Source organism: Marmota marmota, unplaced genomic scaffold (assembly GCF_001458135.2).
Source record: "Marmota marmota marmota unplaced genomic scaffold, marMar, whole genome shotgun sequence".
Lineage (NCBI taxonomy): Eukaryota > Metazoa > Chordata > Mammalia > Rodentia > Sciuridae > Marmota > Marmota marmota.
The window spans coordinates 18,729,738-18,757,291 of NW_025999982.1; the positions used below are offsets into that span (position 1 = coordinate 18,729,738).

The following is a 27,554-nucleotide window of genomic DNA, read 5'->3' on the forward strand; positions in this document are numbered from 1 at the left end:
GAAAGAAATGAAAACAAACTACCAAAAGCAAGTGGTAGTCTTCCAGTTATTCATATTAATGATGTATTTTTGAGCTTTCCTTATTTACAAGTGTCTCCTTCTTGTTGGATATATAAAATAAATATTTGACTTTAATTGTGAGCTAATTATATGATTTTATTTTATTTCATGAATGTGCTATAAACATTTTTTTCATTTATATATCTTTGGCTTCAGATTTCTAAGACCAGATTTCAGAGACCAAATGTATGCAATTCATACAGCATCAACGCCACCCTAGATAGTTTTATATGTTGCTAATAGCATTGAACATACAAAGTGTCTTCTTAAAAAAAATCATTGTGATAATAAAACATAAATGATTAAACATGAAGAATTTATTGATTAAAGTAAGGATGGCAGCTTGAGCTGGAATTGTGTTCTCATGATGAGCCATGCTTCTTCCTAAGACTGGTATAGGCATTATTCAGGATATTAGAGTATCCGGTGTGCAACAACGTATCTGGACTGTAAACCTGCTTGTGCTACTAAGCAACTATGTGACATTGACAAATTTTATATTTTATACTTTGATTTATTATCTGCAAGTAGGTATGGGAAAGGAAGAATGGATGGACCTCTAAAATCCCTAATTCATCCTGGTTATTAAATCCTATTTTCTATTGGGGTTGCTGAAAAGTCCCATAGAGAAAATGACCTAACTCTAGATGACCGACAAGACTTTGTTCATTCAACTACTCCACACACACCTCTGATGCTATTGGTGTTGTGACATGTCAGTGCCACCCTCACCAATAAATCATCCCATTCATTAGAAATATGTAATAAACTGTCAGAATAAAATAAGAAACAGTTTTAGTTTTTCAAAAAGCTAATGAAACTTACCTGGGCACCACCTGCACTTCCCCAAACCATGAAGTTTTGGAGCACAGTGGGGCCAGAATCATTGTCCCAAGGTGGCTGAAATTTAGGATATACAAAGAGACCATACCTACAAAGTGAAACAAAGAATAAAACTAAGCCAATTGCTATTTTCTAATTTCCTAATTTTTCACCTTGGAATTACAAAAGTTTTATGTGTTTTTATTTTTTAAATGATACATAATAATTGTTTGTTTTCTGTTTATTCATTTTTTGTTGTTGTTTTCATTTGCTTCTTTGTTTGGGTACTAGGGGTTGAACCCCAGAGCATTCAACTACTAACCCTATCTCAAGAACTTTTTTATTTTTATTTTAAGATAGGGCCTTGCTCAGTTGCTTATGGCCTTACTAAATTGCTGAGGCTGGCCTTGAATTTGAGATCCTCCTGCCTCAGCCTCCAGAGTCTCTGGGATTACTAATACAGAATAATTGTACATATTTATAGAATTCATGTGATCCTTCTATTCATGTACACGTTATGTAATGTTCATATAGGGTAAGTATGTCTACATCCTCAAACATAATTTCTTCATGATGAGAATATGCAAAATCTTTTCTTCTTGATTTTTTGAAATATACATTACATTATCATTATCTGTAGCTAGCTCTCCCACAACAAAAAGAAGGTGACATGGCACACTTAGTACCTAGGTCCAAAATATGTGGTAACTCTACCACAATTCTGTTGCATCTCTATAGTAGAGAATATCCAATCAGAATGTATGGCACCATATAGAGGAGGCAACAGGGCTAACAGGTATGGGGAGGACTAACACAGGGTATATGAAGCAATGCCCTGCTGTGCTGGGGGTCAGCCTTTAGTTACGAACCTGCTGGGCCAGTGCCAGCACCAATAAACATGGCTTCCTGCTGAAAGCCCTGGTATCCTGTCTCTCTGTACAAGAATCCTACAACACAGCCAAGCCTGCTGTATAACAGAACACCACAACTTATTTCTCCTGACTGTAACTTGGTACTTGATCCTTCTCTCTCCTGCTCTCCTTAGACTCTGCTAACCTCTGTTCAACTCTCAATTTAAGTGAGATAAACTTTTTAGAATCCACATATAAGTAAGATCCTGGGGTCCTTGTCTTTCAGAGTCTGGTTTATTTCACTCAACATAATGTCTTCCGGCTTCATTCATATTGTCACAAATGACAGTATTTGACATTTTCTTAGAGCTTAAAATATTCCTCTGTGTATGTGTACCACATTTTCCTTTTCATCACTTGATAGACACATGGATTCTATTTCTTTGTTATTACAAATAGTGCTAAAATGAACATGAGAGTACAGATGTCTCTTCAACAGACTGATTTCATTTTTTTTTTGATACATACACAGTAGTGAAATTGATGGATCATGTGGTAGTTCCATTTTTAATTTTTTGAGGGCTCCTCAGAGTGTTTATCCACACATTATATTCCCACCAATACTGTACAAGCTTTTCTCTTTCTCCACATCCTGCCCAATACTTACCTTTTGTCTTTCTGATTATCTCTCTTCTAACAACTATGAAGTGTTATCACGCTGTGATTTTGATTTGCCTTTCCCTGATGATTGGTGATTTTAAGAATTTTTTGTTTCATATATTTCTTGGTCACTTGCATGACTTCTTTGGAAAAAAAAATGTCAATTTAGTTCTATTGCCCCCGCCCCTATTTTTGCTATTGAAGCATTTGCCTTATATATTCTGAATATGAATCCCTCATCAGACATAAAAGTAGTAAATATGAGAGAGTGGAGATCACTAAGCCTGTGAACCTCCTCTCTGTCACTGCTCATCCCTCAGCCTTTCCAATCTGTTGCCTCTGGGGCCTGCATCTTAACAAAATGCAGCCTATAGGTTCCTTGTTATTCTGTCAACCCCTCTGAATTCACCCTTCTTACATGAGTGGATACTGGCCTTTGTAATCCTTTCACCTTTTGTTCTTTCTGGAATGCCTGACCATCACTATTCTCTGGGTAGGGATACTTTCTTCCCTCACATTCCAGAACTTCCCAGAGCTGCTGGATAAAATCTTCTTGGTCATAATGATAATTTCAACAGCATGTACTACTCCCGGCCTCAACTGGCATCTCAACATTGCTGAGCAATTGTTCATAATCCTTATTCTATTCATCATATCATTTAACATCATAGTTGCATTACTAAAATTATTGTCATAATTATTTATAGCTATCAAGTATCAAGTTGCTATTACATTTCAGGTGCTCTCCTCAATGTATCACATAAATCATTTCTAATTTTCATACCAAACTTTCTTTTTAAAAAAATTTTTTAGTTGTAGATGGACACAGTACCTTTATTTATTTTTTATGTCATGCTGAGGATCAAACCCAGTGCCTCACATGTGCTGGGGTAAACACTCTACCACTGAGCCACAAGCCCAACCCCTCACACTGAACTTTCAATGCAGATTTGTGCCTATTTTACAAATAAGGTATCTGACTTAAAAAAAAAAAAAAAAGTGAATCTACTGGGAGTAGAGTTAAGGGATTTGAATCAGAATCTGATTCTAAAAGACAGCATTTTTCATGTTTCTCAAATTCTCTCCCCCACCTGTTTCCCAAGTCCTTGCTCTTAGAAGGCCTTTCTGTCTACATAACAAAGACTTAACAAGTTTCTTCTTCTTTTAAAAGGAGCAAGTCAGGGGCCCAGCCTCTTCTCCAAGACTATTTTCTCCATTGGGGTCCTGAGTCAGACTCATCAGCTTCCTATGATCTTTGCATCGCCAGTTGCTTCAATCTCTTGGAAGTTTAATTGCTCTGTCTGTAGAATTCTCTCCAGGTACAACAGGTACAGTCTGACCTGCTGCCTTCTCAAGTGACTTCTTCCTTCCCCTCACCACCAAATTTTCATGATTCAAAATGCTTACACAATTACAGTAGCTAAGACAAGCATGTACTGTAAGTGTTCATGAACAGATGAATGAATGGAGAAAATGTGTACACGCTGACAGTGGAATATTATATGGCTTTTAAAGAGAAAAGAATCCCCCTATTTGTGTCAATGTAGATAAACCTAGAGGATGCTATGCTGGACAAGGTTACATAACACTGTTAGTGGTAATGAATATGCTTGTAGCATAGATTTGACATTGGTTTCATGGGTGTATACTTCTCTCCAAATTTATTAAGTTGTACACACTACATATATGCAGCTTTTTGTACACCAATCACACTTCAATAATGTGATTTTAAAAAAATAAATTGGCAACATTAAATAAGAATATATAATGGTCAAGCAATCCGGGTAATGGGCCCCATCAAAGTCTTTTTCATAAGTAAAGACCATGAGACTTTGCTTATGAAAGTAAGTAAAATGTTGGGAACATTCTAGTCAACCCCTTTGTCCCAGAGGAAAAATGGAAGGTGGGGATGAACCCAGAGGGGTGTTACTGGAAGGATTAAAACTCAAAGACTAAAGAACCAAGCCAAGAGCCTTAACACTATGTTATCTGTTATCTATGTTAAACAGCATCTATTTAACATAGATTTTGACCAATTGCTTTGGTGCTTTTTCAATGCCTGTTTAAAATAAATTTTGGTCAATGATCATAATCAAAAATCATATAGGCCCTCAGGCTAGCACACCAACAAGGGTTTTCTGCTATCAATCTCCCCTCTATTGTGGGAGTTCTCTGTCTTATTTTCTTATCTAAGTAAATCCTACTCCATTCACTCTTCTCTTCTGTTATTGTACATGGATTGTATTCCTCAAATTTGTGAGAAAAGAACCCAGAAAGCAGTCGGTGAGGCCTATGGCCTGCACAAACCCCATCCACCAACAGAAGCAGGGAATATAGTCTCATCTCAAAACTCCAGTTTCAGCATCACCAAATATCAAATGAAAATGTCAAATGTTTTTCCCTTGTGTGAGTGTCCCAAAGAAAAATGCTAAATCACAAGCATTTCACATTTGAATTTTCCCAAAGTTACCTTGTACAAGAATGTGCAATGTTCCGAGTGAATGACAGGAGCGGAGATTGCGATGTTTGGCTGGTCACAAGATGAAAAAAGTATCCATAGCCAGCAGCACACACTCTGTTCCCCTACAGAAATTATGAATAATTTTTTTTAAACTGAAATATATTCCACATATGTTGAGGTTGCTGAAAAAGAAAAAACTGTTTATTTGCAATGATTCTACATTTTTATACACTTTGCGTTAACATACTGAAACGCTTGTGGATTTATTTTTCCCCCTCAGGATCAAAATCTTTCCCACTCCCTTTCCTCCAGGCAGCTCACCTAGATCATAATTTGCACACCTCAAGAACTAGCATCTTTTATTGTCTACCTTTTAAGTTTGCACAGCGAGAGGGTTACATGTGACACTTAATCTGAGCCTCTCCTCTATGATATACACAAAGATACACAGTCAATGGTTTGGCTCTGAGCAGAAGGCCAAATGATTGAGTTAGCCATGCTTGAGTTTGAGACATGGTGGTGGAGTTCAAGTACAAGCCAAATCTCCTCAATGCCCTCTTGTGCTGCTTAAATTATTAAATCATCTTAATATTTCTTTATAGGATTTGCTGTCAACATAATTTAGTGTCTTTTATATTTTCACACAAAATCTAAATTCTCTATTGGATCATTGAGTTTGGGAATCTAATTTTGCACAAACTAAACATAATGAGATTATTTTTATAAATTCTAAGAAGTTTCTATAACATGTTCGTAGCTATGTAATACCGTGTAAGATAGCTAAGAAAATTGACTTTCTAAAAGGTTTGATAGTGCACACAGATGTATTTTACTTGGCTTATCCAATGTTTCCAAATTTTTTATTCTATTTCCATCATTTTAAAATTAGGAGACAATATAAAAAATCAGACTTTTAGCTTTTCTGAATCCAAATTCCTGTGGTGTGGTCCAGGATCAGCTGGAGATAAGAAGGACCCACCTTCTTGGCCATGGATTATCTTTCTGTACTCCCCACCCTTCTGGTTTTATATATTTATGATGCTTTTCCCTAGACCCTGTACACTTTTGAATTTGCAACCTCTAAACTCCAAGCACTAAAATAACTGGCATGTTGGCTATTCCATGGACGTTTCTATTGACCCTTTTTCTGAATTGCTTCTGAGCCCGGCCAGTGGCAGATGCTCACATCTCAGAAGAGTCTATCCTCTCTTTCTTCTCCCCAACATCAGGGAGACAGAACTCTGATTAAAAACCAGGGACCCCATCAGACTACTGCACTAGGGTGACACTGTGGATGGGAAGAATAAAGGCCATCGATGGAGTTGCTGGACTGCTTCCTATGTCACTGTACACATATGCGCCCCCAGCCTGAGAGCCTGTCTGAGGCCAAGATGTTCATGTCTAATGAGGGAATCCAAGTTAAGAACAGCTTGCTCATCCTGTTGCAGGCTACACTTGTTCCACCCTAATACAGCGAGTCTCAAAGGCTCCCACATGGTTCATCCTGACCTTATCAAGGTTTGACACAGTTGGGGTGGTGTGGGGCAAAGAACGCCCAGGGTGTCCTCCCTATAAGTAACTCAGTCTCAACAGCACACAATGCAGGGCTTGGAACATTCATCCTGAACACGGATCAGGACACAGAAAAGAAAAATGGGGATAAGGAAGAATTGTAACACCATTGACCCAGCAAGGCATTAAACACCATTCTGTAAACAACACTTCTGTGGAATTCCTGCCTCTGTGCTGGGCTCAGTGGCATCTACACTATACACACCCTCCTAAAACCACTTTGGTTTTTTGTTTGTTGCTTGGTACTGGGGATTGTATCCTGGGGTGCTTAACCACTGAGTCACATCCAAGCTCTTTTACTTTTTTGTTTTGAGACAGGGTCTTGCTAAGTTGCTGAGACTGACTGTGAACTTTGGATCCTCCTGCCTCAGCCTCCAGAGCCACTGGGATTATAGGCATGTGCCACTGTGCCAGGCTAGAACCACTTCTTAAACTTTAATGTGTAGTAGTGTAAAGTTGTCAGATTTAGCAAACAAAAACAGAATTCAGCTGGGCATGGTAGCACACACCTGTAATCCCAGCGACTTGGGAGGCTAAGGCAGGAGAATTTGCAAATTCAAACCAGCCTCAGCATCTTGGCAAGGCACTTAGCAACTAAGCAAGACTCTGTCTCTAAATAAAATACAAAAAAAAAAAAAAAAGGCTGGGGATGTGGCCCATTGGGTAAGCCCTTCAATCCCCCATAACAAAACAAAACAAAACACAGAATTGCCAGAGAAATTTGAATTCCATATTATTTAAATACCCAGAAATTGGAATATAAGTATATTCTAATCATGATACAGAAGATACATATACTAAAAACTTGTTTGTTGCATATCTGTAATTTAAATTTGGCCAGGTATGCTGTATTTTCTCTGGGAACCCTAACGTGAGGGTATGCAAGAGAAAGATTTCTAGGCCCTACCACCCAACATTCCAGTTTAGCAGATGGTAGCATGATGAAGAGATGGGGACACAGGTGCCCTCTTAATCACAAGATGCTCTGATGGTTGTGATGTATGTGATCTTTGACCCCGTTTTGAGAATGACTTTCCTAGAGATGACTGAGAGAGCAACAATGTACTGTGTAGTTACTCATCCTAGAAGATGTTCAAAGAGGAGAGAGACACTGGAAAAGATCACTTCTTGGTGATTTTGCCATAAGAAACTCACTACAAATAGAAATCACTGCTGAAAACTGAAGGAGGAAAGAAACCTAGAAAATCAGGGTGGGAATCTGTTACTAGACCCTAAGCAAAAAGAATGTTCAGTTCTGTGCAAGTTACACTTCAGTTCAATTTGAAACTTAGATGTATTTTTATATTTTCTAAAAGAAGTTATTACAAAGTACAATGATAATACTCACCTTAAATAAAGATTTATAGAGAAACCATTTTAGTCCAGTTGCCAGATTCAAGTGTCTCATTGATTTTCACAATTCTGTGAGGTATATATTATGATTACAAGTGTAACAGAAAAGAAACCCACACTCAGGAATGCTGGGTAACTTCCCCAAAGTCAGAGAGTAAATAATTGCCAAAACCAACTCCAAGTCAAAATGGGAAATGATAGAAACAGTGGCCTAGAGTAGATCTGTAAACAACACTTCTGTGCAATTCAGAAGAGCCTATCCTCTCTTTCTTCTCCCCAACATCAGGGAAACAGAATACCAAATAGTAGGGTAAAATATACACAGCAGAGCAGAAAGTAGAGTCTAGTGACCAGGCTGGGAGGAAGGGGCATTTGCTGTGGCCTTCCAATTATGAGCACAGCATATGAAACATGTTCTCTGCAAAAATTGGTGTTTTTGTGGGCATTAACAGAACACAAATGAACTGTACAAGTAAGTCAATTCTTTGAGGTGTGTATCTATTCTCACCATAAAGACAGTAGTCTAGCCCTTCAGACACAAGGTTACCTGGTAAACAGGACTAGGGTAAGTGATATTGCTACATAAATACATATTTCTCCAAAATTAGAGAATGCTTTTCAGGTCAAATTTAGCTAAGGAGTTTCTCTTTCCACACCCAAAATCCAGACAATATAGAATCCCTTCCACCATCATCACATAGAAAAGAAACATGCTTAGCTCAGAGTGCAGAGAGAGACTTGAAGGAAAGGATTGTGACATTTCCCAAAGGTAGGCTGGGAATAGATGTGACATTTTGATGCACATTATTCTGGGATTCCAGAACTCTCCTTCTCCATAACATCCTCATTCCCTTTAAGTAATATTTTATTGACTGTAACACATAAACAAAATAACAACTTTAGGTCTTACTACTAAAGGTGTCTCTTTGACCCTGAGTGACCCACTGGTAGTCACGATGTAGCAGCACCCTTGACAGAAGGGGAGCTTGAAGACCCTGCTCCTCTCTGGATGTGTCACACATTCCACAAGGAACACACACACATACACACATGTACACATAGCCAAGCACAGCCCCTGTGGGGAAAAAATCTGAAATAGGATTTTTTACATTTATTTTTTCCATTTGGGTCAGGATTCTGGGGATTGAATCCCAAGCCTCCAATATGCAGGGCAAGCAATCTGTCTCTGAGCTGCATCACCAGCCATTTCTATTTTTTATTTTGAGACAGTGTCTCCCTCAGGTTAACAAGCAGGCCTCAAATCTGTGATCTTCCTTACTCAGCATCTTCAGCAGCTGGGATTACATGTATGCAACATCCAACAATGCACTATTTCTAAATAACATGCACTATTTCTAAACCAGTACTCTTCAGTTCCCTGACTCCTGTCAGGAGGGACTAACATCCCAATCCCAGGAGGGCTTCAGGCTCTGGTGGAATATGAGGCAGAACCAGAGCTCACCCTGAGGCTGGAAGTCAGATGAGCAGGCGGCCAGGTGAGGGGAACCAGCTCACGTCAATGCAGCCATCATGCTGTTACTGAACTTTTGCTTGTTGTTCACTGTGGGCCCCGGAAGTTCTCCTATCCTGGGTATTAGTAGAAAGACAGCCATTCTTTATGGTTTTTACTCAGTTGCAGAATAGTTGTTTTTTTTTTCCCCCTCTGTGGACTAATTGACCCATTCTCCACTGCACTTCATTATTTTGATTCTGAGCACGTCTCCATCTTCCAGAGGTCATTTACAGTACTTGTCACAGGTCTCACCACATGGTACTCAGCAAAAGTGGATTTTGGATATCAACGATATTCAGTTGAATTACTATTCAAGATGCTAACATGACTTCAGGGATCCAGGGTCCACTCTAAGCCTTCATTGATCTTAGTTTATTGCAGAACTTGTCAACCAATGATAATTTCATTCCTCAGAGAGCATTTGGAACTCTCTGGAGACATTTTTGATTGTTACAACTCAGAAGGTGGAGCAAAGTGCTATCTGCAGTAAGTAGAAATCAAAGATAGTGCAGCACAGAGGACAGCATCCATCACAAAGGATCACCTGGACCAAATATCAGCACTGCCAGAGCCGAGAAACTGTAGTCTTCAATCTACACTGGATCCATGAAAATAATCCATACCTACTTTCCAGTAGCCCATCTCTAAATTTTGATGGAATTCCATATTTCCAACTTAAGCATGAAGATATTATCAGTTATAAAATCAATGCTTTAAAAATAGTCCTAATGAAGTGGGTATTTATATGTTTTTAAGCAATCAAATCTGGCCTTATGCATGTCAAAAGTACATTTAGTAATATTAAATCAGCTATCTCAATTCTTCCCTATGCACAAAACAGAGTATGCACTAATGAGTTTCAAGCCCATGAAGAATCTTTGTCTCTGAATGGGCAAATATAAATGCCCAGTATATTTCTTTGATCCTCATCAATACACAAGAAATGCCATAGCTCTTGTTCCCAATCATGATTAACTACTAAAATCTTTCCCTTCAGAATAATTGTGAAGCCCCACCTTCAAGAAAACCTGTGCATAGTGTCCAGATCCCTATCACACAAGTGATCACACCAAGACCCACACCTGTGATCCTCAGGCCAGAGAGAGAGAGAGGTTTCTTAAACCCACCTTTTCTGAAAGTATATAATGAGAACTGTACCCTGAAGGCTAAAGTTGATGATCTCACTTGGATACACACTTCTACTTCATTACCAATGAAATGACAGTTCATTACCAAGACTTTATGAAAAGGGGAAAGTTTTCAACATTTCAAAAATATAGTCCATGGCTTATAACTCTTTTCATCACCAATGCCAGCACCAGTGCTCAGAAAGCATGCATTTTTAGCTAATGGCTGGATTTGTTGACTCATCTGCCCTAATGCCATTAGCGTTTATGGAATATTTGCATGATCACATATAAACACTTTCCAGGTGCATTGTCAGGTGGGCAGGAGATTGCAACTGTGGTCCTCTATCAGTCGATAAGTCTCACTTTTCTCATAAAAGAAGCACATCGACAGTCAGATCACATTTCTTCCCAGCCCTTTTACTCTCAATTCCAATTGGGTATGCTACAAACGATTCATGAGGAAACCACATATTTATGCAGGCAGCCAACGGCTTGTGGGGAAGGGTTTAAGGCAAGCAGGGAATTTTGTGTGGAAATCAATTCTTTGCGGAAGTCAATGTATTATGGACATTCAAGCAAGAGAAATTCCAGAGAGAAATTAACTGCCCAAGTAAGCCAGCTCCTTGAGGTGTGCATCTATAGTCACAAGAAAAAAGTGAGTTAACCCTTCAGGCAGCTCTTAAATATGCATTACCTATTGAGTGGAGAGAGCCAGAGAACTGAAGTTGGGCCTTTAAACACGGAATTCCTTACAAAATTGATTCACAAACCAGAACAAATTCCCCTCAAATTAAATGGTGTCTCCAAAGGGCTCTTCTTCAGGATTTTCCCACAGACTCTCCTAAACAGGAGTCTGCTCAGAGAGAATTTCCAACATCTACATAAACATGGGAGACTCTGATGCTCTAGACATGAGCTGTCCCTTGTATCTGAAAGCAAAGACTGTCCAGCCTGAGAAGATGGGGACAGTTTCACATAGGTTACACCTTCCAGCAAGATGGAGCCTCTGGACAGATACAAGCAATGCTTGTGAAAGGAGCCACAGACACCAATGCTGAGGGAAGACAGACTGGGCATGAAGTTTGCCAAGAAACCACGGCAATGTGTGGAAGAACTGCCACCTTTTTCTAGAAAGCACCTCAAAGGCCTATAAAGGAGTGTACAAAGGAATCCCATAAGGCCCTGGGAGACTCCAACAGGATATAGCACGTGAGTCCTCACAGGTAAAAAGGTGTAGGACTCAGAGTTTGCTTTTCAGAGAAACTGAAGCTGGAGAAGCTGCAGCCTGCACAGGGACACAGCAGACCATCTGTGGATGTGTAAACTAAATGGAGATACTGCACTTGAAATTCCTTTCTACCATGCAGAGTAGAAGGTGAGGGAACTGTAAAGGTGGCTGACTGGAAGCCAGGGTGAATTCCTTACACTGTGACTGAGAGAAAGGTCCAAGGCTCTGGGTCAGGACAACTGAGGAATAATATAAATCCACAAACTATTGCATAGACTTAAGACCTCTTCTCCTGCCTGTCAGGTCAGAGATTTCAAGGGAAGACTCATGCACATGGAGAGAGAAAGTTTAGGCTCCTGGGAATGCTGCCAAGACACAAAGCCTAGGCCACCTTCTTGATGTCTAAATAAAGGCTTTTGTTTAGTTCACAGTATCATACCAGTGTAATGTGCTGGTTTTGATATTGTTCCATGACCAAGTAGTAGTTACGCTATCACTGGTGGAAACTAGGTGATGGGCATATAGAAACTCTCTTATATTTTTGCAATTTTTCTAAGTTTGAAGTTATTTCAAAAATTTAAAGTTTAAAATAACAAAGACAGTCTGAATTAAACATACTAATCCACTGATACACAGGCTTATATACATTCTCTCAAGGGGCAATTTGGTCCTGAACCAGTCACATAGCTAAACGAAAACCACTACCCATGAAACAGCTCCTCTTTCTGTTCCACACACTACAGATATATACACACAAACACACATATACATATTACTATCGTTGTTGTCTCATACCCCTTTGCAATAAAACTACATTTCTAAAATATATTCTTCAGAGTACTTTCTGTATCATCCAGAAAAGAAAACCTCAACAAACACTAACTTATCACTTGCTCAATAACTGAAATGACCTTCAATGACCCTCAAGGTCCAATGAAGTTTATAATTCTCATGCTTTTATATTTATGCCCTGTTGGGAGTCGCCCAGGCTCCAAAGACTAACTTCCCCATAGCCCAAGAAGAGCCTTCCAATGGTGAGCCCTGCTGGCTCACATGATCCTTACCCACCAATCAGAGCCCTGCTGGCTCACATGATCCTTACCCACCAATCAGAGCCATGCTGGCTCACATGATCCTTACCCACCAATCATAACCCTGCTGGCTCACATGATCCTTACCCACCAATCAGAGCCCTGCTGGCTCACCTGATCCTAACCACCAATCAGACTGGTCCTGCTGGCTCACCTGATCCTTACCCTCTAATCAAAAAGCACCCCATGACAACTGTCAAACCACCCCTGGCTCTATAAATATGCAGAGCTGTTCCTCAATAAACGGGCATTTGCTCTGACGACAAGCTTTGTTCGTTCTTTCATGCTCAGTTAACACCCTTGTCTTCAGTGATGGCACAGTCCAGACAATAGAACACAGAAGATACAGCATATTAGAAAGCCAGCAACCTGGCTGAAAAATTGGGCTGGACTTGGAAAGATTTAATACTGACAGATGAGTCCAACAGGATCTAAATGCTGTCACTGGTTAAACTTCTATTTCTCAATCATCAAAATGATTTTTAAATTTTAGATTTGATTCTTTACTTTCCTCAGCTGAGTAACCTTCAGCTGAATAACCCCTGATAAAAGTTGTGCTTACCCATTCAGTCCTCCTTAGTCATCTGCATGAGAAACAAATAGCTTATTGTGAACTCAATTCTTTTAAATTTTTTAATTGGCACATTATAATTATACATAATAGTGAGATTCATTGTGCCATATTCACACATGTACATAACATAATTTGACCTATCTCACTCCCTCCGTTCCCTCCCCTCCAGTTTTTCCACAGGGGATCATTCTATAGGTCAGTCTACAAAGGCTTAGGAGACCCACCAGCTCTTCAGATGGTTCTCTGGCTCACAGCAACTATAGGCAGGTTGATACTTCTTCCTATCAGTAGTGGCCAAGAGACCTGCCTGGGAGAAAGTGTACTTCCTACACAGTGAGGCAAGGACATCTCAGCCTCACTCTGAAAGATGAGCTGGGCAATCTCAAGGGTTTCCTTCCTCTAGGCATTTCAAGGTAGTCAAGAAAGTACATGAATACATGGTTCTTTAGACCCCAAGCTTGCTGTGCAACAAGCCTTGTAGTGACCAACAAGTTAAATGCAATTTGTCTAGAATTTGGTTTCTTACGATGCATGCAGTTCTGCTTCCTTTCCTCGCTGGCATATTAGCCACCCCTATTAGGCGCCTAAAATGGTGTGTAAATGCTGTGCTTGGAATAAGCACAATTAAGAGTCTAAGGAGGACTGAACTGGTAACCACAACTTTCATCAGAGTTATTCAGCTAAAGGTAATTAAAAACAGATGCTTGGTGAGAAACATGCTCATCCTCGGAGTTCCTCAGAAGCTTGGCAGAATTGTCATGGCACAGAAGATGCTCAGAGCAGTGTCCTGGAATACCATGGCCCTGCCCCCTTGCATAGACAGTGGAGGGGACAAAGTCACTGGGAAGGAAGAAATTAAGTGATCTTCCACTATTCTGAGGCAATCCCTCACTCACAGTTCTATGATTAAACTGTACACAGAAAGACTAATGTTATAAAGTTGTTAAAAAGTTGCCAAGAGAAATTAATGTTAATTTGCACCAAGTAAGTGGGGTTAAAAAAAAAAAAGATGTATACCTCATCCTCCTGAAATCTGACATGATCTCATACACCTCCTTATTCAATTTTGAACACGCTTAAAAGGCAACAATATGGTCACATTTAACATAGCAAAATAGTAAACATGTTGGTATTGGAAGCAATTGGTATTGGAATCAAGAGAGATAAAAATCAGCATTCACAGTGGATAATTCAGAGAGATCATATGCTTTGCATTAATCTGAATGACTATAAAATAATCAATATCTCCATTGTTATGTTCTATATAAATATTGCTCCAAAGAGTTCTTTATAGGAGTCCTGAGAAAATGATTAAATTTATTCTGAAGTGCTTGTCTAACAAATAAAAGCATAAATTAATTTCTTGATATTAATGTAGAGCAAGCAAATATTTCAAATCATTTGTTGCTACTCTAGTGAGCTTTTGGAGTAAATTGTGTGCCCTTAGCTCTAACCCTTCTGGGGGAGATGAAGCTCTTACCTCTATAACATTGGTGGGACTACGGATATAGATGCCGGATGGTGTCAACATTTCAGGACTGGAGAGGCCTTCAGCACCAGAAACACTGATGATCACATTGTTTCTTATCATATTTCCCTGTTCTGACCAGTCTAATTTCAAAAAAGATAAATCAAACCCAGGGAATTCACAAACACAATCAAAATTTTGCACAGCTCAACACTGGATTTTACTAATAATATTAGAGTCCACAAAATGTACTCTATATGTAGATATATGTCTATTTGTAGATACAAATATAGATACATCTTTAGAAAACATTTAGTATGCTGAATAAATTGGAGACATCTAACATTTTGCCATCAGGTCTGTGTATAAAATATATAACAATTGAAAATGGATTGTAATAGATTTATAACAGACTTAAAAAATCAACTTATATATTTTACCATTTTTTCTTCCAGGAATCGTTTCCCAGGAGATATAGCTCATCCCCATGTACGTCCCTGAGAACAAAAAACCATATCAATTTAGCATATTTGATGCCACTCAGGAAAACATGGGACACTGCAACCTATTTTCACTTGGGGTATTGGTTGTTCTAATTTTATTTTTATGTTTTTATCTATGAACCATATAAAGAAATATAAATAGTATGAACATGTTAGTTCTAGAGTATTATGGATCAGAAGTTTACTTTAAGTAAAAAGAAAAGCAGAGTAATTTGTCTTCTATTTCACTACTTTGGAGACTGACTGTCTCTATTGTCAAATGCAGACACAACCTGTGTCAGTATAGTCTCAGCCCTAGATGTTCAAATTGACCACCAACAATCCACAGGTCCCCTACTCCCCTGAAGGATCTGGAATGTCCTGGAGGAGTGAACAGGATGGTACCAGGGACCCTCAAACCCAATGAGATAGAGAGAAAGAGAACAGAGGAATATGCCTGGGTCATGACACGTAGAGAAAGATTCATCACTTAAGCCATATCAACAGGGAACAGCTCAACAGAACCCTGTCCACGTCATTTCACAGGTCTGTGTTTGCAAACTTGCAACAAGATAGACTACTTTATATAGAATGTGTTAACAAATACTTTAATTTCCTCATTATAATACACTAGATGTCAAGAGCCTATAATTCATAATATCCAAGGAGATTTCCTCCTGTGGGCTTGCTTTATTGCCTGATTAATGTCCATTACATATCATTGGGATCTCTTCCTGAATTTCTGCTGAAGGTGTCACCCTTCCTTTTACACAGACAAAAATAAAAATAAAGAAATCCAATGTTGGTTAGTTTCACTTCTCTTGGACTCCCTTTTTATAACCAAAAGATTTTTCTGCACCTGAGCATCTCCAATATTCTTAGCTCTGTGCCTTTTAGAGCTGGAGTTTGTTTTAAAGCAAGTTTATAAGATCCATATTTCCTCACTAAACAGTTTCTCTCTCAGGATTAGAACCTTTGCAGCTTTCATCTCAACAGCTGTTCTTAAATGAAACGTATATTTTCCCACTGATCATATCACAGAGTTAAATACAAAACACTATTTAACAAATACAGTTTAATCTAACTTTCAGTGAAAAATCTCTGATTTGCTTTTTTATTCTGATACAACTAGACTCTTTTGCTCATTAATTCATACATTTCTTTCAACCGATGGACCTACAATGCACTAGCAGTTATGCTAAGTACTAAGACGACGATGTCCTCATGGAATCTGGTAGTAAAATGACATTAATCAGATAGTCACAAATGTGACATATAATTTTAAATTGATGACTGTTGATTGGTGTTTAAAGAGCTTAACAGAAGCACTGAACTTAGGGGTTTGGGGGGGGGGAGGATCTTGTACCAGATAAAAGCGTGGCATGAGCAAAGGGAATAGCTTGTCCAAAGGCCCTGAGGCAGAAGGAAGTGTGATCTTTTGAAAGAATAAAATAAAATAGATCAGCCTCATTAGGGTGCAGAAGGAGAAAAAAATAGCAAGACAAGTTTACAGAGATTATCAGGGCAATGATCACTAAAAAGGCCTTTTAAACCAGATTATAACTTTCCTGTTATATTCTAACAACAATAAGAAACTCTTAAAGGGTTTTAAAAAGAGGGATGATATAATGCAATTTGAGATTTTTAGAGTTGTAGGTACATTATAATTTATATCTAATAGAGGGATTTATTGTTATATATTTGTATATGCACACAATATACCACTATAATTTGGCTAGTTTTGTTCCCCAGTACCTCTCTTTTCCCTACCCTCCTTACTCCAAATTGAGATTTCTAAGGATAATAATTATAGGTTTTGCAGTGAACTTTAGGAGACAATATTGGAAATAGGGTGACTGTGAACTTCTCCAGCAAGTCATAGGAACATTTAAGAAGAGAATTTAAGATTTTTAAATCCTTGTCCAATATCCAAGTTTGACAATCTGTGAAACTGTACATGGATATATTCATCTGACTTAGAATTTTAAAATTTCTGGCAGTAAAATTTTAATACCTCCCATTATATAGTTGATAATTTCATCTGAACCTTTAAAAGATCAGTTTCCCATTGATAAAAATTTAGGAAGCCAATCAATAATAATTAAACTTAATAAGAAAGCTAAATTTTTTTTTATAAATTGGGAATTCAATGTTTTAGGAGAATTCCTGGTGGAAAACTGTGCATCCTACTCAAGAATTCTGAAATTAAACAAGCTTGTTTTACTCACCCACCAGCAGAGCATGACCTGAAATCTTGTAGAACACATTACTGTCCACCTTCAGGCCCAAGGTCCTGTATATGCTGAGGCCTCTGCTAAAGGAGCTCCTTATAGTACAGCCCTGGACATAGGAATCTGAGCAGGAAAAAGTAAGTGTCATTCACAGTGGGATCTCAAAGACTCCTTAGATTCTGTTGGCCATGTTCACAGCAAGCTACACCATGGCTAAAAATATTTTCCCACACAATAAGGGAACTCAGTAGAGGAGACTGAAGCAACAATCAAATCAAGAAAATGGGCAACTCAGGGTAATGGCCCTCAAAGATAGAGGTTGAAATCTAAGGATCAAGTATTAAGAAAGAATCACCCGAGAAAATAAAGGATCTTCAAACCACAATAGAATACATGATGTTAAGAACTCTATCTGGCCTCCTGATAGGCATAAACTCTTCCCACAGCATGGGAAGATGAGAAGTTAAGGACTGTGGAGAGTACTGCTTATGGATCACCTCTGATCCTTGAAAACTGCATCTTGCCTAAGGAAATGTGGTCATTATTCCTTGAGCTGTAAATTAGTATATACAAATTGCCAAGCAATAGTATTCTTGGCCAAAGATAGTCCGAGATTCCTATTCCACAATGTTAGCAAGGCCAAACACTGACCCTGAGGATCATGACTCTCACATTTGAATACGGTAGGTTTATGAAGCTAACAGGGAAGTATCCTCTATTATGCTATAAGGAATTGACATTTTGGAAAATTGTTAGTCTGGCTCTGTATCTGCGTTCTGTATATATGACCCCCCCCCAAATCAAATTATATGGCCTGGATCAGTCAATGAATAAATATTTACTGACTATCAGGCACAGTCATGCACCACCTAATAACTAATGACGTTTCTGTCAATGATGGACTGCATATCAGATGGTGATTCCATAAAATTATAATGGAGTGGAAAACTCCTATCTGCTGGTGATGTGATAGCTATCATACTATTGGAGCACAAGACATTATTCACATGCTTGTGGTGATGCTGGTGTGAAGCAACCTTCTGCAGTGCCATGTATATAAAAGCACAGCACAAATAGTTATGTAGAGTATATAATACTTGGTAATGATAATATATGATTTTGTTACTGGTATTTGTATAAAACAAAATTTTTAGTATAATCTTTCTATTTGTAAAATAAAAAAGTTTGCTGTAAAACAATATATCTGTAGCAACCTCATATATTTCATGTTTAACCTCCTCTCTTGATTGCCTCAAGAAATCACATAGAATGATGTACCTAGACCACCTATGTTGTATAAGTACACTCTGATGTCCATACAAGGAAAATTACCTAACTATGCATTTTTCAAAACATTCCCAAATTATTAATTGATGCACAATAGTATATATTTAGGAATTGTTAATTATGCTAGAGATGTAAAGATGAAGAAAACTAAGATGAATTTGTGTATCTTCAGTCTGATGAAATAAATTGACATTAAAACACTAAAATAGTTATTATGTAAATAGTTAAATTGTAAATCCTGAAAAAGGAGTTTGGTATTATTACCAGGTACTAAAATATGGAGATGACAAATATTTGGGATACTGGAAAGGTTAGTTTTGTTTATGGAATATTACTTTTAAAATTAAACTACCCAGAAAATTCTCAACTGTGATACCTCATAGATACTACCTCCCCGTGTCTCTCAATCTCATCTTCCCTTAAACCAGGGAACCTCATATTACTTATCAGGGATGCACTACGTAAATTACCTCACTCATATCTACTTCTTTCAGAAACAATGGCTGTTACAGATTTTTCCAAACTGACTTTCCACCATGTCACCCCAGGAGAACATGCCTGTCCATCTAAATAATCAGTAACAACTAATGTATCTGAATAGCTCTTGTGAGTGGAACTTAGGGGACTAGTAAACTGCTGAAAGCACTATGCAAAGATTTCACCATTGTAGTGGCACACACCTGTAATCCAAGGGACATGGGGGTCTGAGACAGGAGGATCACAAGTTCAAGGTCAGCCTTAGCAACTTAGGCTCTGTCTCACAATAAAAATTAGAAAAAGTGGCTGAGATTGTGGCCCAGTGGTAAAGCACCCCTGGGTTAGATCCCCAGTACCAAAAAAAAAAAAAAATTCTAACAACTTTTAATGATACTGTCAGTGTCAATTTACCTCACAGGGCATGAGAGCCTTCATGAAGGCCTAATAAAAGGTTCTTTGGTAAGCATGCCAGACAGAAATATCTAACCTCTGGGCTACTGTGTTACCTGCCCTGTTATGCAAAGAAACATATCTGCATTTTAATAGAAACTAATAAAGGATAATATTTTTTGGTAGGGGGCAGAGGGCTCGGTGTACAGAGGATTGAACTTAGGGGCACCCAACCAGAGACACATCCTACAACTTTCTGATCCTGGTTTCAGAACTTTTATACTTTAATCTGATTACATTCTTTTTTTCTGATTTTGATCTCATTTTGCATCTGGAGGTTCTCACCTGGATTTTATCCTTCCTGTTTCCTACCTAAGATCTGCACCCCTGCCTATTCCATGTTCCCAAGAAAAGCACCTGGTCTCAGTCATCTTTTCCCATTTTTCCAGATAGAAGATCCTTCTGAGTTAGGACAAATTTTCATAGTAATGCCTTCCACTATTCCTGGACTCCCAGTGTGTTTATTATTTCTACTATTCAATAGTGATCTGCCTATAGTCACAAAGCTAGTGAGTGGCAGAAGCAGGAATCAAAGCACAGGATTCTGTGGTTCACTCCACAAGTACCATACTTTCTTGATGTTTCTCAAAGTTTACTCCTTGGATTACTTTTTCCAGAATAATAAGGTTCTATATTTAGAATTTAGATCCATAGGCCCACCTTAGACAAGACTTGTTAGGGAAAGGTCCAGAACTCTGAATTTCAATAAGCTTCACAAGTTGCTTGTTTAGGCACACTAAAGTTTGAAAAACAGTGATCAACAATATAAGCAATTATCTATCTCTGAATCCCTCAATTCCCACATATTACTTATTATGACCCCTGCATGAACATGAGAGAAGAAAGAAAAGTGCCTTCAAACACGAGTGAAGAAGGGAAAAGAGAAGGTGTAGGTCTGGCTTACCTCTCATAGTGCCCACCAGAGTGAGCGATCTCATGTACTTATGGAAGGCTTGTCCCAAGTCTCGGAACTCCACCCCCTCCAACTGGACCTGGCTGGGTTCCTCTGGGGAGGACCAAACGATGACTCTGGCCCCTAGATCCCTGGATCCCAGTATCTTCTCACTCTTGGAATACAAACAGTGCTGCAGGTTGCCTGAAACACAGGATAAGGTCCAGAGGACCTGAAGCAACTAGAACATACCTCCAGACAACTCCCCCCATTGGAAAGGTACTGTTGGCACCAAGGACAAACTATTACTGTTTATTTCATTTAATAGCTTTCATGTTTACTTTGATTCCTTTCTTTGGATTATTCATTAAAAGATTCAATAACTAGGGCATGATGTTGTCTTTACTGTTTCCAGAAACCCCCCAAATATTCAGCTAAATATTGTCACAAAGTAGCAGACTGCAACCCACAACCAACCTAAACAGAAGCTGATTTCAATCCCCAAATTCCACTGAAGGGAATGCACAGTAAGATGACCTTCAAATGGTTCACAATTTTACGGAAGAGATGTGGATACTGAATGTTGTCACAGAACTTTTTACACAGTCCAGTGGGTTTTTCCCCTTTCCTGCACTATTTTACAATTTAGGGACTTAGCAATAAGGCCACCACAGAATGGCAAAGCAAGGGCTGCCTCTGCACATCTCCTCCTTCCCCAGCTGTGCCACTAGTTGAGGACAGCAAACTATCTGAACCCAAAAGACACAACTCCCATGGCTACAGTGTTGGGACCTCAGGATCCAGAATGCTTTCTGCTGACACATGATTTATGGGTATATGAACTAACCACAGGATGGAGAAGACATCATATCCTGAATTGATTCTTTATTATTCATGTTAATAAAACAAGAATTAGCAATGATACAAAACAATGTGTCATTCCATAGTAAATTTCAGAATCTGCTTATTTGCTAAGGCCCAGAGGATGAGGACATAAGAGGCAGATAATGAGATGTTTTGTATTTGCATGCTTTATCATAACTCTTGGTGCTTCTGATAATGTTTTCAAATGGTCAGGTCTCCTATGATTGGCTTTAGCTACTGGTGCCTAATATTTCAGCCCCACCCAAAGGCTGAGTGACTTATTCTGAGGATATTGTAGTTACATTTAAGATTTATGATGAAATGAGGAATGCTTTCCATTAAGAGTTAATGGATCTATAATGACTCAGACCTGGAAGCAATGTCACATTGGCAGCATGACCGAATACAATATTTTGCAAAATGTAATCTGAAAAAACCTATATGAGAATTATCAAGAGAGTCTGAATAATACACAGATGGCAATTTTGCAGAATACTTAAAGTTGACAATCAACTGATTCTAACCGACTGTTTCCCAAACATTGTTTTAGAGAATGACATATTCATCAGTGGATGACTTGGGTGGAGGGGGATGAGGTCAGTATCCTTCTCCATATACTGACAACACGCTACCCAGTCATATCATATCTACATGCACCCATTCGCCGATACCACTCAGATCTTTGGCTCTCATCTTGGCATTTCTTCCAGCTTCCAGATATTACCAAACATCTCTGCACCATTGCTGGCCAGCCATCTCAATTTTGACATGTACAAAATTAAACTCATGATCATCACCCTCCCACCCCAAAACCTGCTCCTCTTCCCATCTCAGTAAATAGCCTCATCATCCATCCACCGCTTATGCCTGGAAGTCATCCTTGACACCCACACCATCCTGGACCAAAGTTGACAAATGATGTCTTCACAACATGTGAAAGCCTCATAATCTACAGCCTGGGAAACCAAAACATAACCTACTAAACTAACCATCCCTGAAATAGATGTTTAATAGGCACATCAGTGTGATTCAGTGCCTGCTATTCTACTAGAAGATAAATGGACTTTTCCTACCACTTACCTAAAGTATGTGGTAGTTCACTCAGGAAAGAAACCTCAACAGGAGCGGGAGCACAAGCCTAATCAATAGAAATGTGTTGCTTGAGCCTGGGATTCTGGCATTAGGGTTTCCTTGAGAATCTTAGAAGAAGCTTGGAATCAGTGCTAAGACTTTGACATCTAACCCAGAAATGTAATTCAACTCTCGGGTTTTATTCTTCAACAGGATATTTTTTTACACCAGAGAAATAATTAATTTACTATTTCTTTTGTCATTTGTCTCTTTCTTTCTTAAGGTCCTTGGGAAGTATGGGGGTGTGGAATGAGAATTTCTCAAGAGCCTTCTGAAAATTACAAAATTTTATGGACATGCAAAGGTTAAGAGCTTATTCTGTTTTGAAAGTGGTCAATCATAGCACTGACACATATCATTTGATGGTGAAACTTTGTTTTTACTTATTGATCTTTCCATTACTTATTGAACTTTGAAATAATTCTCTACCTTCTGCCATGTTGGCCTCTTGACAGGAAGCCAGGAATGTCTTCCTCTCACTAGTGAGATTTCCTTGTATGGTAATATGCCTGCTGAGCAGAGCCACTGTGACCTTTAAAATGCGGTGTTCTCCAGCCACCCAAATCTCTGTGAAGTTGTGAGAATATCTGAAAAGAGAAAAAGAGGAAGATACATCTGAAGATGTCACCCCTAATCTTATTCAGAATGGTGATAGTAAGCCACCAGATGAGTGGGATTCTTCCTTTGAGGATCTATTTTACAGAAACTCAAATTTAAAAGAGTGAACTGCTACAGAAATATATAAGAATTAGAAACTGTGCTGATTATTGCACTATCCAATTGATATAAGACCAAAGTTTGAGAGTCTTAACAAGAGAATCTTATTTAAGAAGTCTTAGTCTTCAAAACATCTCAAGCTTTGTAATTTTCTTGTCAGAATGTTAGCATTATTTAATTTTAAAATACAGCACTGAAAGATCAGTGTCCAGACCCCAACACAGTTAAAACCTCCTCCTCTTCACGTGAACCCAGCCAAGCTGTCACTCAGTACCTCAAGGGCGACCTCAGGTGGAGGTCAGCATGGTGCACGGCCTCCACAATGACAGTCTCTTCCGCTGGTCTGGCACCTTCAACACCTGTCCCACTGACAATGACCACTTCATCCCCAGTATGCCAGTCCACAGCGTCTTCCAGAGACAACACTCTGTCTTGGGCATGGGCAGCTGCTCGAAGATGGGTGACAACTACTTCTGGCAGTGAACCTAAAGCAGCCCAGAGAAACAAAGTTCAGATATTTAATAGAGAATGTGATGTTATTTGGCCAAAGAATTCTGTGAAAAAGAGTCTGGAACAAGCTTCAAAATCAAAAAGCACCAATTTTTGGATACTAGTTTTGGTTTTGGTTTGGAGTAAGCTGGGAGGGAGTATTATTTTCTCATCTCTGAAAGCAATCCAGGATAGAGTAGTAAGGTATGAAGAACACAGCAAACGTCATAAGACTGAACCTGGATTGGTGTCACAGTGTTGCCATAACATAACCAGGTTCCTTTCAGTGAACAGGCTTTAGTTAAAACAGGAATAGCATGGTCTCCCATCACGAGGTTTTAGGAGAATAAAATGAGACAATATGTATGAAACATCTAGTTTGGATCTTGCTACATTATAGACTCTCAATAAATGTTATTCTTTTTTCTTTCTTTCCTGCATCACATTAGTGTTTTGAGAATGAGATTTTTTACTACTTCTTTCTTATTCCAAAAAGAAGAAATGATCCTTAGGCTCTGATATAGGAGGCAATAACTAATTTCCCATATGAAGACTTCAACTCATTTTACAAATAAGGTAAGCAGAGTGCAAAATCAAAATTACTTAGGGATGGTTGTCTTGGTGCATTAAATGATCCCTTAAAACACTAAACCTGAGTATATCCAGGACAGGCTTGCTAAGAAAATTTGAAGAAGGGAAACCTCATGAGTCTGGGTTTCTTAGTTTGCACTACACTCTGGCATTTCCATCTGACTCTCCTCATACCAAGCATGTTAGTCCTTAACTAGCAAAGATTTAAGAAGATCATCTATCTCTCAGTTTACTCTGGACTTCCAGCAAAGGTTATGGCAAATTTTTTAAGGCATTATCTAAAGCAATATTTTAAAAAGCACATGGGTTACTCCCAACTCCTTCCTTTTTCCCCAGTACACTTCCTTCCTCCTTTGCAGTAGATCATAATTTACCTTTAGCCCACAGCAAGTTACTGTCCTCCCTTGTTGCACTAAAATAAAGTAATAATACTTGAATCTCTAACTACAGAGGTAGCCAACCATAAATCATTTTCAAATTATTTTAAACTTCCCTTTTTTTATTTGTCTCTGTGTGTGCAGACACTTGCACCAATAATTTTGTTCTAGTCTTAGGAAGGTCTCAGGTTAATGATGTAATTTCTAAAGTTTACTCAGGCAATAATTTTATCTTAAAAATATTTACAGAGTTCAAAATTTCTAATTATAGGGCAGGTGAAAATTAAGACATAAATCATCCCCAAAAGAAAATAATTTTAATTTTATTGCTTGTTTGTATATCTTAACCTTTGGGAACAATAAAATGAAATAAAGTTTGTTTTTATGTATATGCATATGTGTGGATTTCTCTGACCTCTTCTTGACTGTCTATGTAGAAAGATTCATGCCAAGCATAGAAAATGTTTATCAAGTACAATGCAAAATGCTCTCAAACTTAATGACACATGTTCACAATGCTCAGTCAATATGCAACGATCATTGATTATATACATGCAAGTTATGTGTGGCAGAATCGAGAGTAGAGATCACAAAGATACTACTCAACTAATTTTTCTTAACAGTGGTCAAGTCAGAATGAATGGGAAAAGATTATAGAGAATCTTTAAAGGCCATTTTAAACTATTAAAATACACTTATGTCCTTTCAAGTGTCGACAGAATCTTTAGAAAGCAGTAAGACTATCTCATAACTTTTTCATTCGAATTACAGAAATGACATATCTATGTACGATCACATTGAGCCTGAATATTTCAGGAGTACCAGCCTAGAGAGGATGGAACAGTTCTAACCTAGAGCCGGTGCCATAGATTTCAATATGCAATAGCTCTGTAATTATCACAGTATGCATGATTCATCTCTCCTCCTGAAGAATGGATCATGAATGCATGACCACTGTTTTGTGTTTCCTTTATTTATGTCACAATTCCCAACAAAGCATTAGATTTGTGGTCAGCATTCAACTCAGGGTGGTTTAAACTAATTATTTAAAATTTTTTTCCTATAGACAATCACTTGTAACCCCCTGTCAGATTATACCTAACTGAGCATACAATATCCAATACATAAAACAGAAAAAAGTTACTGGAATTTTTGAATAAACACAACCTAGTTTTTCTCTGATGTAAGAACTCCTTGGGTTTCATTTTTTTTTTTAATTTTACAAATTGCACAAATGAGAAACTAAAATTCTTCAAAAACAAGGTTGTGTAATAAAGAAGCCTCAGTACCTAGTTCTGAAAGCAGGACTTCTGAATCCAGGATTAGAAAACTAGATAAGTAATTAAATTCCTAGCCTCTATAAATTAACTATACCCAATTAGCTTTGATTCTCAAAAATCACATGCATTACTTTATAAAGGTTATTTAAGCACCACACAAGGCGGACTGGCGGACCCTCTGCTGAAGAGAACATGGCACACGTGTGAGTCATTCTCTTTGTCAAACTCCTGAAACCCAGCTTGGGCAGCTCCCTTCCTTTCTGTACCATAAATCAAAAAGCATATAAAAGCAGTTTTAAAAGCTCAGTAATTTATAAATATACTTAAATGACAAAAGGAGTATGGTCTTGTAATTTAATCCAGTGTTTAACCACATTTGGCTTTCAACATTGACCTGCTAACCAACAAACTATTCATTTACTCCCACTAATGACTTCTGCTCATAATTATATTTTCTACAAATTATTGTTCAAGCATTTCAGTGTCATTCATCTATAATTAGTCAGTCCCAGAGAACCATTCTTACCAAATGGGCATGGAGAGAAAGAAAATAAACTTTAAGGGTTGACACACTTTAAAATCTCTAATTGTCTTCTGTTTATATTGTAGGAATTAAATCTTTATTTCAAGTGAATAACTGCCAAGATTTTTCCAAACCATTTAGAAGGAATAAAGGGAAGGAAGGAGAGAAAGGAGGAAGGGAGGGAGAGAGAAAGGAACTATTTGATTAAAATAATATTGGCATCAGAATAGAAATATAAAGGAACTCACAAAAGAAGCCAAAAATTTTATTCTCAAGTATACACACTGTATTTCACCCTTATCTCTGGACACAGCTTCCCCATTATTATGGCAAAACAAGAAATGCTGTATTTTCCTACATATACAGGTAAACACTTCTCAAGCACCTGGAAGACAAAACAAAGTGAATAGAATCCCCTATATCCAATACTCACTACTAGTACAAGAACTACACAGACTAAAATCACAAATGATCCGTGCTAAGAGACGAGATTGGGGGAGACCCAGGGTCTAGTGCTGCACAGACAGGGAACACTTCACTCACAGCAAGGGAGTGGTTGTTTCTGGAATGCCTCCCAGAAGAGTAATAGCTGAGCTGGATTTTGAAGGATAAGCCTTTTGCCCAGGTGACAAAATGAGAAGAGACATTGTTCATGTGCCATTTCCCTCTGCCCTTGAGAACCACTTGCTGTGATATCTCCCTTGGATAAAGACAAAATCTGGAAGGGTACCCTGCATGAGCTCGGCTGTGTGTGTGCACCGTGAGCCTTCTGCATCATTACAGGTTCGTCTCAGTGGTCCTGAGCAAGCAGGGAACTCCCTCCCTGAAGGAGGATGAATCACCAGCAATCCTCTGAAAAAGGGCAGATCAAGCCAGCTACATCCTCAGCTGAAGTGAGCATTTCTGCATTGTGATGAAAGGGAATTGGGACAAGGTCTGTTCTAAGACTAAGGACTCCACTGTTCTTTTGGCACAAGGGT

The 27,554-nt window shown here is 38.4% G+C and overlaps 1 protein-coding gene across 1 annotated transcript in view; it reads right to left on the minus strand.

Moving 5' to 3' along the window:
- Pkhd1 (PKHD1 ciliary IPT domain containing fibrocystin/polyductin) overlaps positions 1–27,554 on the minus strand; it is a 427,258-nt gene that overhangs the window by 247,932 nt on the left and 151,772 nt on the right. Inside the window, exons 35-42 of the mRNA XM_048805732.1 lie at positions 23,589–23,799; positions 23,027–23,184; positions 20,615–20,806; positions 17,494–17,619; positions 15,224–15,280; positions 14,796–14,926; positions 4,864–4,976; positions 886–991 (exon numbers count right to left, since the gene is read on the minus strand). Of these exons, the coding sequence (XP_048661689.1) occupies positions 886–991; positions 4,864–4,976; positions 14,796–14,926; positions 15,224–15,280; positions 17,494–17,619; positions 20,615–20,806; positions 23,027–23,184; positions 23,589–23,799 (1,094 nt within the window). The remainder of the gene's footprint in view (positions 1–885; positions 992–4,863; positions 4,977–14,795; positions 14,927–15,223; positions 15,281–17,493; positions 17,620–20,614; positions 20,807–23,026; positions 23,185–23,588; positions 23,800–27,554) is intronic.